The sequence below is a fragment of the Pinus tabuliformis genome, chromosome 6, assembly GCF_031772625.1.
Source record: "Pinus tabuliformis cultivar Carrire ecotype Pingquan chromosome 6, CPIR1, whole genome shotgun sequence".
Classification (NCBI taxonomy): Eukaryota; Viridiplantae; Streptophyta; class Pinopsida; order Pinales; family Pinaceae; genus Pinus; species Pinus tabuliformis.
This window is the reverse complement of record NC_142292.1, coordinates 947,524,033-947,540,644: the sequence shown is the minus strand read 5'-3', so window position 1 is coordinate 947,540,644 and position 16,612 is coordinate 947,524,033. Positions and strand designations below refer to the sequence as shown.

The 16,612-nt window shown below is 32.1% G+C and overlaps 1 protein-coding gene across 1 annotated transcript; it reads right to left on the bottom strand.

Moving 5' to 3' along the window:
• Positions 1-4,983: 4,983 nt before the first annotated feature.
• LOC149262081 (U-box domain-containing protein 35-like) lies at positions 4,984-16,185 on the bottom strand. The gene is made up of 9 exons (XM_089383251.1): positions 15,896-16,185; positions 10,624-10,688; positions 10,412-10,533; positions 8,137-8,336; positions 7,394-7,827; positions 7,105-7,206; positions 6,555-6,983; positions 5,561-6,316; positions 4,984-5,392 (listed from the first exon to the last, which is right to left on the bottom strand). The coding sequence occupies exons 1-9, from the start codon at positions 16,089-16,091 to the stop codon at positions 5,174-5,176; spliced, it is 2,523 nt and encodes an 840-aa protein (XP_089239377.1). The 5' UTR covers positions 16,092-16,185; the 3' UTR covers positions 4,984-5,173.
• Between the last annotated feature and the right edge of the window lie 427 nt (positions 16,186-16,612).

The window sequence follows — 16,612 nt, the reverse complement described above, 5'->3', positions numbered from 1 at the left end:
ATCGAGATCGATCTAAAGTCTAGTTATCAGCAGGTTCCAATAGAGCCCACAAATGTAAGGAAGGCTACCTTTAAATCCATGGAAGGAATTTTCAAATGGTTTTTTATGCCCTTCGGGTTGACCAATGCCCCTGTTGTTTTTATGAGGCTAATGGATGACATCTTGCGGCCCTTCACAAACTCATTCATGGTGGTTTATCTGGATGACATCCTCATCTTCAACAAGAGTTCGGAAGAACACTTGCAACACATTCGGCAGGTCTTTCAAACCCTTCGGTAGCATAAACTGTTTGCCAACTTGGAGAAATGCACCTTTGGCATGAGCTTGGTCTAATACTTGGATTACATCATAGATGAGTGTGGCATGCATGTGGACCTAACTAAGATCCAAGTCATTCGGGATTGGCCAGCCCCGACCACACTAATAGAGCTTCAGAGCTTTTTGAGTCTTGCAAATTTTTATTAGAGGTTCGTGTTGGGATTCTACCATATTACTTTGCCTTTGAGTTAGATTACTAAAGGTGTGGCGAAAGAAAAGTTTTCTTGGTCAGAGTCCCAACAAAAGGTGTTCGTTGAGTTGAAGCACAACCTCTACTCTGCACCGGTACTCACACTGCTAGACCTATAGCAGCCATTTGAAATCGAGACAGACGCCTCAGAGTATGCTATTGGTGCAGTCCTCACCCAACATGGGCATCTGGTGGCCTATCATAGTGAGACACTTTCCAATACAATTCAGAAGTACCCCACCTATGATACAGAGATGTATTACATCATGTAGGCTTGCCGATAGTGGTAGCACTACATTTTGGGGAAGGAGACGGTCATCCACACCAATCACCGACCTCTTCAATTTATACAGACACATGGGAAGTTGCATAATGATTGCCATCAAAAGTGGTCTATATATCTGCAACAATTATTCCACTTGAACATTAAATAGAAAAAGGGAAGCACCAATCATGTTGCAGACTGCCACAGTTGGCCCCCAGTTGCAACACTGACTACTGTTCTTAACTCTTATGTTCATGAGACCTCTGGATGGCCACAACTATACAAAAATGATCCAAAGTTCGCCTCCACATACGAGATGCTAGTAGATGAAAAGTAAGTTCTTGATTTCTACCTCTAGGACACATTATTATGCTACCTGGGCCACCTTTTTGTTCCTTCAAGCGAGCATGCCAAGTTGACTTGGGAGGTGCACTGCAGTTAGGTTGCAGGACACTTTGGTATGGAGAAAACTATGGTTGTACTACAAAAGTACTTTTATTGGCCCAAACTCCGATTGAATGTTGGGAAATATATCAGATCCTACACTGCTTGTGCCATTGCTAAGTCAACCATCAAGAAGCAAAGCTTGTACACTCCTCTTCCTACTCCCAGCCAGCCGTGAGAATCCATCTCCATGGACTATATGCTTGGCCTCCCTTCTACTAAGCATGGTAATGACTGTGTATTTGTGGTTGTGGACAGATTTTTTAAGATGGCTATATTGGCAGCCTACAAGAAAAGTATCACTGTAGTGGACAATGCCAAACGCTTCTTTAAACAAGTATGGGTACATTTTGGGATCCCATTGACCATTATATCAGATCGGGATAGTAGGTTCCTGAGCACATTCTAGTCAAGCCTTTGGACACTATTGGACCCCAAGCTCACCAAGTCGATTACCTTGTATCCCCAAACTAATGGCCAGACGGAGGTCATCAATAGGATGATAGTGGACATACTCTGCATGTACAACTCCAAGCATCTTCGAACCTAGGATGAGAGTCTTCCATATGTGCAGCAAAGTTATAATAGAGATCTCCATAGCTCGATTGGTCGCACTCCCTTTCAAGTGGGTCTAGGATTTCAACCATTGCGTCTGATTGATGTTGTCATGCCTCACGCGACTAAATAGACAAAATCCACATATGTATTGTTCAAGGCTGATAAAATGACCATATTTATTGAACACATCCAACACATCCTCTAGCAGGTTCACGACATCTTGGAGAAGTCAAATCCCAAGTACAAGCAGTAGCATGATCAACATCAGGTGCCACACAAGTATCGGGTGCGTAAGAAAGTTTGGTTGCATTTGCAAAAAAAAATGCCTTACTGGAGACCATCATAAGCTTAGACCACTTTGATATGTTTCTTACACCATTACCAAGGCTATGGGAGACAATGATTTTGAGCTCAACATTCCCCCATTCCCTATCCTGAGCCCAGTGTTCAATGTGGACTGCCTTCGACCATACTTCACACCATTACTCGACACTTGAGACATTGCAAGACAACTCACACCAACATAGTTAAACCTAGGATGCATGGAACATGCCACAACTGATATGGACACACAGGTCAAGAACACTCGCTAGCAGAAGATCCAACTATATCGGGTTGTTAAAGTTGGCCAACTCCTACACCAAGGCAAGTGGCTCACCAAGGACTAGGTTCAGCAGAAATTTCCTCACCTCATGGAAGCTCTACACGCAATTGGGATCATTGCTTTCTAAGGGGAGAGAAATGATCCAGATGGATATTGGTGGCCACCTATCTATTTCACTTAGACTTTCATTCGGTTTCATTTGTTTCCTTGTTTATTTGAGCATTTATTGTTGGAAGCAGATATTGTATATTGATACGTTGAATAAAGGCATCCTGGGCTCCTCCAAATGATTTATATATCAACCTTACAACTAGATTTGCAATTTGTTAAGTCTGCTCGTTATTTACTAGATTCCGATAATAATGTAACATGGAAAAAAAATTCTTCGAGATTAGCTTAACTTTTAAATCACCCTTTCTCTGTGCTCCTTAGACAACATTTCATATGGGTTTGGTGCACTGCTTACCAATTATGATATTGAGACGTATACTCTGCGCGAGAGCTTTATCGCACATCTATTCAACCAAACTATTTTTTTTTGTTTCATAAACGAGATGTTTGTATTATCGACTAACGTGTTGTGCCAAAACAATTTGTGAAACTTCCTTCCGATACCTTGCATAAGCGTTGGCTCTTTGTAGCTTACCAATTTCCTTGAAAAGTATACTCTGCGCCAGTCCTTTATCGCACATCTATTCAACCGAACTATTTTATATGTTTCATAAACGAGATGTTTGTATTATCGACTAACAGGTTGTGCGCCAATTTTATTTATAATAATTCTTCTTCACCCGACATTAACATTTTTGGGTGACTTCATATTTTTTTAAGAAGAGATTATAAAAACAGTGGCCAGCCGTGAGTAACTAGTAACTGTTATAAAAACAATCGTGAGTGTTTTTTTTTTAAAAGATTATAAAAACATTCGCGAGCCACAAATAACTAGTAACTGCTTTTTAGTCACGAGCCATGAGTAATTAGTTATGTTCTGAGATTTCATGTTAATTAGTATAATTATATTATTAAATCAGTGATGCTATGAGATTTTATGTTGGTTGTTAATTAGCACAATTACATTAGTAAACCAGTTATGTTATGAGATTTTATGTTGGTTGTCAATTAACACAATTACATTAATAAAATAGTTTATTTAAAAAAAGAGATTATAAAAACAATCATGAGTTATGAGAAACCAATTATCATGTTGGTTGTCAACTAGCACAATTACATTAATAAACCACTTAAAAGAGATTATAAAAATAAATTATGGAACCAATTATCATGTTGGTTGTCAACTAGCACAATTACGTGAATAAACCACTTAAAAGATATTATAAAAATAGATTATAAAAACAGTAACCAATTATTTAAAAAAAAAAAAAAGAGATTATAAAAACAATCATGAGCCATGAGTAACCAGTTATGCTCTGAGATTCATGTTAGTTGTCAACTAGCACAATTACATTAGTAACCAGTTATGCTTTGAGATTTCATGCTGGTTGTCAACTAGCATAATTACATTAATAAAGTGGTTTATGTACTCCAATCAACATTATTTTCCACTTTTCATATGCCAATCAACACCATTAAATTTAAAAAGTGAAAAATTATGTGAATCAACATGTAACAGCCACTTTATTAATGTGGTTGAGCTAATATTACTATTGCAATCAATAGTAGTTAGATATATGACAAAAAAAAAACAATATCAAATGGAAGAGGAGTTAAGAAGTCCATAATTGACATGAGTGCTTTCCAATATGGGGCATGATAATGCCCATCCTTAGTTATTACCTTCATCTAATGTGTGAGAAAATAAATTTGATATTAAGAAATATCACAACTTAACTCAATTTAACTTCCTGATGATAATGAAGATTATTTATAAATTAAAAGAGAAATTATATAATTGTTATCTATTCTTTTAAATACATAATTTATGAATTAAAAAAAATCATATCTTTTATCTATTCTTTTAAATACATAATAATAGTAATTATTATTATTATTATTATTTAATTTTAAAGTTTTAATTAAATTAAATATGAAATTAATATTTAATTTTTAACACAAAATTTAAATTGATTGCAAAATATATAATAAATTAATATTATTTATATTATGAATCTTTATGTCCTTGGTTGAAAATTTCACAATATCAATTTAAACAACTATATTAAATATCGTACTAAAACAAGGAGTTATTTGATGTTTAATTCAACATGCTCATTTCTAATATTATGATATATTTAAATTAATGTGTGAATTATGGTCAATAATAACAATAATAATTTATTTTAACAATTATAATCAAGCCACACACCAAATTAGTGTATGTATATAAGACATTTTTGTTTGTATAATAAATAACCATGTAACAAGTAACCTGCCTTTGTTTATATATTTATTTCTTGGAATATATATACTCTATCCCCTCATTAAATAAAAGTTTTCCTATTCTTAGCCTCCCAGTAATAATAATGCTTACGGGAAAGACCTTTGAGGAAATTTTTCTTACACGATAAAAATCACACATTCTTAAATATTAAGCCCATTAAATAAAAAAGGAAAACTATCTTTACAAGGAGAAACACTTTTCGGAGATTGAGAAACACTTTCAGCTTTGGTTGAAGAAGCTTTACTCAAAATCCGTGAAGTCAATCCAAAATTGAATATAAAGAAACCACATATTCGTTAGGACCATATATTTTTCAGGGAAATGGGTGATACAACAATTCGATTCCTTATTAACAGCAGGAGCGTTATCCCAGGATATATGAAATAGGGCCATTTATTATTTGTATTGTTCAGTGTCATAATCTGCATTGTTGAATCCAGATTTAATTCTCCATTCTAGGATTGCAGACCTAAGTGCATGATTTGGAATGAGGAACTTATTGTCTAGGCTCTGGTTAGTCATTGGGGACGTATTCTTGTTTTCGAGCCAAGTGTTGATGGTGCTGTACTCGTATGTGAAACCATCAGCCGCGATATGGGGATCGTCCATGACCTCCTGCATACGACAAGGCCAACATGTCCACATTCAATATTAGAAATAATAGCCAGATGTTCATGAGTAATGTATATTTAGTTCTGTTAATGGAGATGGGTTTTATTTCAACTTAGGTTATGATAGTCACTGATCCTTTCTTTAAATGAAGCCTGGATGAGAAAAACTAACCAGGTGTATAGGACAAAGGAAATGCTTTGGGGGCGTAGCATCCATTTCCTCTCCGATATGTCTGCTTTGAGCATTGGCAAAGGTTTTGAATCTGTCAAGTTCTGGTAGAACATCCTTTTCCAAGTCTGGCCCGTCCCTGCGCTGAAAATCCGCACATTTCAATCCTAATATTGCCAATTCGCGGGCCTCGCCAATAGGCCAATTTCCAGCACTTTTGTCCAAGATCTGCCTAAATGAGCCATCCTTAATGGCTGTTTCAACAACATCTGTTAGAGTCATAGGTGGTTTTGCTGTCAGCAATTGCAGAATGATAATTCCCAGAGCATACAAATCTGACATGGGGCCAAGACCACTAGTCCTTTGGCACTCAGGATCAATATAACAAAATGTGTCTGCAGGGGCGGTGTCATTGTACTGGGTTACCATGGTTGTGGTATTTGCAGGCACAAGCCTGGCAAGACCTGCATCACCAATTTTGCTGACAAAGTTGTAGTCAAGTAAGATATCTGCAAGCTTCAAAGCACGGTGAACAATCGGTTCTGGCTGTGCACTATGAAGAAAAAGCAATGCAGATGCCACTTCCCAAATGATTCTGAAGCGTGAAAACCATGGTAGAGGAGCACTGTTGTCTCTGCAGAGCAGACGGTCTTCTAGGCTACCATTTTCCATGTACTCATATACCAAATACCCATGCTCAGGGCACCCTCCAAGCAAAATTACCATGTGAGGATGACGAATTCGGCTCAATATCTCAATCTGAACAATTTCCAAACAAAGATTAAAAGAAAAGCACCCAGCCAAATATTTAAAACAAAATCAGCATAAACGCCAGTATTAAAATCTTCTTCCGATCCATCATTGAGTTTTAAATTTAAGAAATAGGTAATATTTCAAATTTGTTGTTGAAGAACTTAAGATTCCACAAGTAGCTACTCAACTTTCGAGTAGAGGGCAGGGGGAGATAAAAGGGAGAAAAAGGCAGAGGATTTAGTACCTCCCGTTGAAATTGGTGTATTCCTTGATTTGCTTCATTTTTAAGAACTCTGATGGCCACTTTTGTATGTTTGAGAGTGCCCATGTAGACAGCCCCATAACCTCCCACTCCTATCTTGAGTGAATCAGAGAAGAAATCCGTGGCAGATTGAATTTCTCCTATTGAGTATCTTCTGTATCCTTGATGGGTATATGCAAGAGCAATCTGTGCTTTCATTTTCTCTTCTGATTCTTTTTTGGCTCTTAACTCTGCATCTCTTCTTTGTTGGGCCTCCCTTTCAGCAAGTTGTCTTGCTGTCTCAGCTTGCCTCATGGCCGTTTGACTCTTTGCTTTCTCTTGCGCGGCGATTTTTCTTGCTATCTCTTCTCTTACTTTTGCTTCCTCGACTTTCCTCACTTCATGTATCCTTTGGACAGATAGTTCATTGACCTGCCACCCACATTTAGCTCATAAACATTAGCCTTCCTGTGTACTGCCTAGTACCCACAACTACATATCTGATATTCAATTCGACTAGATTTTTTAAGGCTAGATAGACAGATAAACTCACTGTGATTTTTGCGTTCTTTACTTCTTCCCTGGCTACAGCATACATGCTTCGAGTATGCTCTAGCTCAAGTTTCAGCTTTTCTACCTCCTCCATCATAATATTCTGCTCATCAAATAACGGAATCAGATTAGATCAGACCAAACCCATCATATAAGTCCTCATATTGCAAAAATTTTCAGCCAGAGACACAATTTTATGATAAAAATGAAATCAAATTTGTTATTCACTTATTACTCAGAGTGATCTAACACAGGAGAAAACCCAGAAAATACCAATTTGTACATTGTACCTGTTCCTGTGACAAGTGTTCATTATTAGATGCTGATGTTGTTTTGATACCTGCCGTGACCAAGTTAAATTGATTTCTGCTGGCAGAAAAGGTATCAATTTCCATGAATGAGTGGTTTCCAAATGATAGGGCTGGAGTACGTGGTAATCGTGTGTTGCCTGGAGATTCTCTTTCCTCTATGCTCATTGTACTGGAGTTGTCACTAAGGAAATCCGATCTTGATGTTCCACTGTCATAAATTACATCAATGCATGAACTTTGACTTCTCATTGAAATTGAAGCAGATCGACTCTCGACATTTGAAATTGTGCTTGCTGGAATTGAGGCGCTGCTTCTTGTAACTTGAATAATATTCGAAAGAGATTGATTTCTCTGAAATGACAGGGGTTGAGGGTAAACGTGAATGGATACATCAGATTGGGACTCTGTCCCGCCTGTAATTTCCAAAATGACAACAGACAACGCATCCCATTAATTGCCTGTACAAAGATAACTGGAAAGTGGTTCATTTGAAAGCTAGTCACATTCATTTTGATTCATCAACAGAAGAAACAGTAGAAATTTAAGCCTACTAATCATGATCAATAAGGCAAGAAATTAGAGTGCAGCAGATCCTTTTGTTTTTTTATAAGACAAAAAACGAATTAGAGTGCAGCAGATCCTTTTGTTTTTTTATAAGACAAAAAACGGAATCCATTAGCATAATTTTGGAGTGTAGAGAAAAATGGTTTCTGTAGATGGACCTGTTCTGGGAGAGCTCCAGTCAGTCATATCTGAAAAGCCACTGGGATGATTACTAGAATCCTCTGTATTGCCAAATTTGAACTCTGTAGATGAAGTTAAGTGGACAGAACTAAGCTTGCATTTTGGTGCAATGTGTACGGTACAAAAATTTGGGGCATTTTTCAAAACGAATGCCGGTACATCATGGGGTTTGAATCTCCTGCAGAAAAGCAAGATTGAGGGACAACACAGATATGCGTTAACCAGATGTAATAGTTTAAGTAAATAAGTAAATCCTTCAAATGAGGCAAACATTAAAGATTACAAATCAAATATCTTCGAAGTATGGACCTCATAGGCCACCATAAAAAATGAAATCCTTCCCTAAACTCATTGTCTTCTCTTATTTTGTTTAATTACATTAGCACTTTACCTGAATAAAGAATCGTGTGATAAATCTTTATATGAAAATTTGCTCAAACACAGTACTGATATGATCACCATTGTGTCAGTAGTTGAAATAGATCGACAACAAATTAGACTAATTTCAATAATAATAGTCTATTAATATAGATTTCAATAATCCTTTGATAAATAAAGTAAAGATAGAAGATCATTAACCTTAAACTACTCCTACCTCTAAAGTAAAATTGATGTTAAAATCCTTTCATCCGAGGGAAGAATATAATGAAAATTCTCAACATAAATCGTTAGAAATTGAGATATAAATATGTTATTAATATTTTTAGTATAATCATATAAATTAAATGGTTGATATTAATATTAATAAATACCAGTTTATAATAAGTATTCAAATATAAATATCAAAATATGATATATTTATAAGTATTCAAATATAAGTATCAAAATATGATATATTTTTTATTGCTAGAATATAAATTTTTTATTATAAAAATTAACTAAATTTTGTATTTATTTTAAATTATTTTTATTAAAAGGAAATAATTAAAAATATGTGACAAAATTTTTAATCATGGATATTTATCTTATTTTATTGTGTAAATTCTTAATTTATAAATAAACTTTGTTATAATATCATGTGCTAATATTATGTCTTATCAATACCACATGCTTAAAAAATCATAACTCATTTAATATGAAAATTGTTCATATAATATTTCTTTTAATTAATCAATTTAATTAAAAAGGAAGAAAGGCATAACTATTTTGGAAATAAATTTCAACTATTTGATTTCTGAATTCTATTAAAAATATTCTACGATATTAGTTATAGATTAAATCTCTACCATATACCTAAAATTCCGGAAATCCCATTCCAAAATATATACACTTATTTGCATAACAAGTGAAAATTTATTTACAAACAAGATATTTCAATTTAATTAATTAACAAAGATGCAATAATTTTAATTAATTAACAAAGATGCAATATAAAAAATTATGAATCTTTTCTATATCTAAATTAAAAAGTCAAAGTGAAATTAATAATAAAAATTATTGTACAAAATGTAAGAATGAACATTTAATTAAACAAAGAAAAGGAATTGAAAATTTATAGGCTCAATGGAACTTATTATGTAAAAACTTAAAAAGTGACATTAAAGATGTTATTAAAGATGTTTTGAATTGAATAATAAAAATTTAAATATTCTTAAAATAAATAGTAATCAATTTACATCAATTTAAAAAATATATATTATTATTATTATATGATTTTAAGATCACCTCGGCCTAGCCATTTGACTTCTAAGTCTATGAAGGCATACATACTCTACCCCGTCTAGTTTTGAACCTGTAACTTTTTAGGAGGAAACACATGCTTTTAACCATTAAACCCACTTAATAATAATAATACTAATAGTATGCTACTTAATTAAATTGAAATTAATAATAAAATTTACTATAAACTTATAAAGAAAAATACTCAAATATAACTGGAATAGTATTACTTAAACTTATATTATAAAAAACACTCAAAAAAATAAAAAAAATAAAAAACTTCAAATACAATTAATTACATTTACCTTATAAATAATAATTAAACAATAATATACATATGTTTTTCTTTTAAAATAGACTACCAAACATATAAAACTAAAACACTTTTAATTAAACAAAACAATTATTTAAACATTTTAAATATTTTAAAAATAAATTATAATAATTTAACTTTTCAACTTCTAAATCAAATTGAGTTAATATAACTTTTCAACTTCTAAATCAAATTGAGTAAATCATAAATTCACTTGATTAAAAAGATCCCAACTAACATTCGCATGTATTTTAATCACTTTAATGTGTTAGAAATATTACCTTTTAATAGCGCTGCTGGAAGATGATCCTATAACAAGTTTAGTAATGCCATAACTTGAGATTTGCTCAATAATTGCGGATGCCACATCATCACTGTTTACGATTGCCAACCTACTTTTCACCTGCATATCAACTACTAGGTATTAATAATACAACGTAACCTATTATAGATTATTTATGATAAACCAGCACAGAAATAATTCAAGAATGACCTTTCTAGCATTGCATAACCGTTCGTAGGTTGAGAACTTTTCATTTCTGTGTACACGAATTCCCACTGCAAAAAAAGAAAGTCAAAGAGGTTAATGAAATGTATGCAAGGAATATGTTATTTTTTGGAGGAAGCCTTTCTTTTTTATTACTTAAGTAGTTAGAATGATAAATTAAAAAATTTAGAAGAAAATATATTACTATGAATAATATTTTATTATAAAATAAAATTCTCCATTCATATTTTCAAATGAAGGAGCTTATTGTTTAACGAGTTATCAAGATAGGCATATTTATATTAAAACAAATATCGTATTTTAAAGTAAAACATTTTTCGGCGTTTCAAAAGGCAATGAAAGTTTTTTTGGGGCTTATATTTTCATTTTAATTTTATAAATATTTAATTGCTATTTAACTTATATAATTGGGTTAGTTAAATAAATTTCAGGACATACAAGCAATTAAAAGTCCATAAACCAGAATACAGTTTTATGTAAATTCATCATAATGTTTACAATTAATTAAAACAAAAATGATAAATGAACATTAATTCTGTGAAAACTCATTATATAAATAAATGTTATAATATATTTAAACAAGAAAAATAATAGAAAATGACAAATGGTGCTACTCAACAAATACATATTTAAAATCACTTTAATATTATAAAAGTTTAAGTGTAAACCTCTCTTCAGTTATCTCACATTGTTAAAATTATAAAAAAAAAAAATCATAAAATTAGCTAAATTATAAGTTTAATTTAAATTCTTGTCAACAATAAAAAAAAATTAATATATAAGCTAAACAATATACATTTAAAAAAACGTGGAATTAGATTTTTATCCACTAACATTTCTCTCCATTTTACCATTGAAATTTTTAATTTGTAAACAGGCTTTGTCACAATACCATGGGTCAATATCATAGCTTATCAATGCCACATGCCTAAAAAACCATAACTAACTTCATAAAGCACTCGTTCATAATAACATATTTTTAATTAATCAATTTAATTAAAAAAAAAAATCGCATAACTACTTTAAAGATAAATATCAACCATTGATTTGTGTATATCAATATAAATATTCTAAAATATTTAATGGAGGTTAAATTCCTACTATGAGCATAGTAATTATTGATAATTAAATTGAAATTTTAGAAGTCATATTCCAAAAGGCAAACCTATTCACATAATTACATAATTTAAACTACTAATAAGTATTGTACTAATAATTATTGTAAGGCACTCAATTTATTTACTTCCATTTAAATTAGAAATTATATATTGGGAAAAATAACATTAAAAAAAATTGTAACTTATATTAAAAATATTATGTATTGAGAAAAATAACATAAAAATTTGAAACTTACATTACTCAATGCTAAATTAACAGTGTTCAATAAGTAAATCAAATTCTATACTCTAGTTCTAAAAATAACTAATAAATTGAAATATATGTAAATAAATTAATGGATTATTCTCTCACAAAATTTAGAAAGCCATAAACACTAATAATTTTATCCAGTTGCTACCCTTAATAAATAGGACATCCTTAAATTGATTGCAGATTCCTAGAATATTCATGAATCCGACTGACATATTCCTTAATATTCGGAAAATCTACAATCGACTTAAGCTCAAGGGAATAAATATCAATATCAGTGAGTCCCACTTCTAATTGAAATGTTTCGAGACAATTCTCCCAAGATTTCCTTTAATGCGACAAAGCTTTTGCCGGGGTTTTCTCGCTGAACTGAAACAATTGTCTTAAAATCATTTGTGTCCGCAGCGCGCTATCGAGCAGCAAAATGGCAAGCAAAGAGGATATTCTGGCTGCCAAGGTTGTCAGGAAACAGTGACCTCAGCATGATGAGACTAAATCCGGAGCCCAACGGGTTTTCAAAGGCCAACTACATCGAAGGGGAAGGGGACTCGCTATGTATGGTTGTGGAAAACCACTTCCATGATTAATGAAAGAATTTTAATAATATTTAATATTTTTTTCAGAGTAATTTAATAAGGTTATAATTTTATTTTGAAAATAGTAGAAATTTTGATAAGATTTTAGTCAAAATTTTGTGGGAAATTTGAATTATAGTTTTCAAAATTCAAGATTTTGGTAGCTCTCTGGCTTTTTGATGGTGCTAATCCATTTTCACCATCAAAAAATGATTTAAACTCTCCTATGGTTGGATTTTGTGACAAAAAAAATGGCCAGCGAAAAATAGATTTCTGGACAAAATTGTGGCCTCAGTCAGCAGACACTGCCATTTTTTTCTTCTTTTTGTCAAATTATTTTGTATAAAAAATTACATATTCTATTAATGTGATGGTTATTTAGTGTATATAGTAGTCTAAATTCTTCTTAATTCTGGATCTAGCAAGTGTTCAGAAGATCTAATCAAATTTCTCAAAGGTATAAATTTATTTTTTTAAGTGCAAAACTTGAAGAAATATTTGGACTTATAAAAATTTGATCTTTCTAAACTCTTGATAGATCTAAATTTAAAATAAATTATATATATTCAAAATGTTTAAATAATATAATTTTACAACATTTTTTGGTTCTAAGTTGATTTTTATTTTGACAGATTTAAAATGTTTAAAAAAACATATACGTGACTAATTATTAGAAGTTTTGTAGTTTTTGCGCAAAACTAGCCAGGAAAAACTAGCTTTACTGGTGCAGCTCTGGCATGGAAAGGTACTGGCTAAGGTTTGTCAGAGCAAACAGAGGTACTGGTGCAGCTCTTATTCTATGCTCTGGCATGGAAGCAGTCCATCCAAAACCCTAAGCGATATTACTCCGAAAATAAGAGAAAACTTGAAATGAAAAGCAAAACATTTTTTCATTATCCATGCTAATTGCGAAGAACTGTTAATATCGTTTCTAATCTATTCCCATTAAAAAAAACCAAAAAAATAAAATAGTTAAACTATGCTCTTTTAAATAACCATGACCAATATCATTTCAAGTAATGATATCATTTGAAGGAGTAAGAATATTCAAAATTTAGATTTTCAAAATATAGGTTCGAACTGAAAAAAATAAATTGGAAGTAATGGGTAAGTCATTAATTCTTAACTTGCTATTTGTGATTAAGATTCCTATCTCTCGAGAAGCTACGAGATACGAATTAAAAATGATATAGTTTTATTATTTATATTTTTATAAATTTTAAGGAAAACTTTGAAAAAAAACCACAGGTTTCAAAACTCCGCTAAAAGAATCCAACTTTTAGGGAATTGTTAACCTTCTTTTAAAAAGCATAAAAATAGGCCATCAAAATTTCTTATTGGAAGGTTGTTTATTTGGAAATATACATGAATGGGTTGTTTTTGCTAATTTGTTAAGTTATGAATGAAATTAAATCTTAAAGTTCTGTTTTGAAAATAAATCACATTAATTAATTAGTTTGACTAAATTTTAATAATATGATTAATCATAAAATCATTCTCATTCACTAATAAAATAATGTATATCAATTCTCTTATTCAAAATGTAAAGAATTTATGAGATTTAGTTGCACTTGAATTTATGAGGTTTAGTTGCCGTTGTAATTATTCTGAGTGGGATTTACAAGTTTATTACATTGATCGGGGTTATACTCGACATGGGAATTCTTCGGCGCAGTTCGAAGATTTGAGGAAAACGCTACCAGTTTTATGGTCTACAGCGTCATTTGAGGAGAGGGCTACCAGGTTTATGGTGTGCAGCATCATACTCTTAGTCATAGTCTAAGTTACATGTTAATTTTGTTGAGGTTTGTTATTACACTAAAAATTTAATATGTAGTGTCCGGTTTAATTTAACATTTTTTAAACATGATTCAAAAGAATAGGCCTTTGCACCATAATTTATTAATAAATTTTCAAACACTTAACATTATTGGGTTATTAATTCAAATGGCAGCAATTAATCCAACAAATTATGAACAACCCCTTAAATATTCTAAATAAGGTAAGTTACAAAGATTTAAATATAATTAACATCTAAATATTCTAATAACTTAATTAAATTCTAAATTTCAAACTATCCAACAAGTTATGAACGACCCCTTAAATATTCTACATAGGGCAAAGTTACAAAGATTTAAATATAATTAAAATGTAAATATTCTAATAACTTAATTAAATTCTAAATTTCAAACTATTTCAGAATTTTGATGAATATGAAAGAGCTGAAACAATCAACTTTTTTCATATCCATCAGTGAGCTTCTCTCATGTCCCTTGGATTTCTCAAAAGATACAAACTACATGACGTGGCATATATGGAACAAAACTATATGACGTGGAATAAAAGGAATACATGCCGTGTTCTGTTACATGGCATGGCTCACGAAACTATATGACGTGGAATAAAAGGAATACATGTAGTGTTCTGTTACATGGCATGGATCACAGGCAAGAGAGACGTCAGTTTTCTGAGAAACGATGTCATCGCACCGTCAAATCTCTATCGGCTAAGTCGGAGTACTGGGCGATGCTAATTTAACTATCGAGAGATTGAAAGATCAAAGCAGATCATGGTATTTAATTATTTTCTAATAACAACAACGATGTCATACAACGTCGTTTAAGCGAAATAAATAAATCTTATTGTAAGTTAATAATAATAATAACAACAACCTTATTATTTTTTTTTATGGGTGGGAGGGTTTAATAATAATTTTTCTATCAAGATTCCAATTGCATATATCGTATAATACGTTGTGGTGACGCAACTATATGTAAAAATGATGTAATTGATGAAATATATGAAACAATCTTCTTCCCAAAGTCACACCCCATTTAAAAAAAAAGTTCAATAGAAATTTTATTAAGCTTACTGTAAGTCCATAGTGAGAGATCCGAGTTTTATTTTAACGTATGACCATGTGTGAAAAGAGTATTTTGGGTTGGTTTGTTTAGCACAGAGAAATGGGTCAGACATTTGATTTGGTTTACGTGATATGGGATTGATTTCGACTTAAATTCATATTACACGCATTAAACTGAAAAATTTAAACCTCGAACTATATACTTTGCACTTCAGGGACATAGCCAATATCATATAGACACAATAAATTGAAAAATTGAAAACTGGAACCATATACTTTGCACTTCAGGGACATAACCAATATCATATAGACACAATAAATTGAAAACTGGAACCATATACTTTGCACTTGCAATAACCAATCAAGCTGCAAAACCATACCAAACGATAAAGCGTTAAAGCATACCAACCAAACATGTAAAGTAGAGTAAAGCATAAGTGAGGATTCATACCTGGGGTCAGAATGGTGAGAGGGCGCTGCTTGACATGCAAGAGAATCAGAGTTCCGCCTGCAGACATTAAATTTTCCAGCGCCCACTCGACAGCAAACGTGCTATTATCTCCCTTCTTAACTGCCACCGCTATTGCCATGGGAGTTGCCACCGTTTCATTCTCATGCGGCACTTCTTCCATCTCAAAGCTGTCCATTTAAACAGATATTAAAATAAGCAGAGCCTGCACCACAAGAAGAAAAGGAGACCAACCTAGCAAGGAACTAGCACTGCCAAACGGACCAAAGATACCCAATTCAAATGCATATATAGAGCGCCACCCCATGTTCCCCCGACTGAATGAGGCCTCTTTTTCGATATTAAAAGTCAACCCACCTGAATAATGCTTCTTTTGTCAATACAAAAAGTCAACCCTGTTGCATTGTCCTAGTTGGTGCGTGCGGATTCCCGGTTTTTAGTTTAGTCCCAAAATACATATTCATTATGTATCCATCATTACTTTGTAATTATCCCATATATATAATAGGGAAGTTTGCTTAAATTGTATTTTTAAACAATTTAAATTTTAACTTATAGGAGTTTTCAAATTAGGAATAGGTTAATGGCTCAAAATTTAAAAATATATGGTAAAATAACAACGAGTGATGATGTTTTCGCTACTAGTTTAATAACTGAATTATAAAAGTCTTTCTTACAATTTAAAATTATATATGTGTG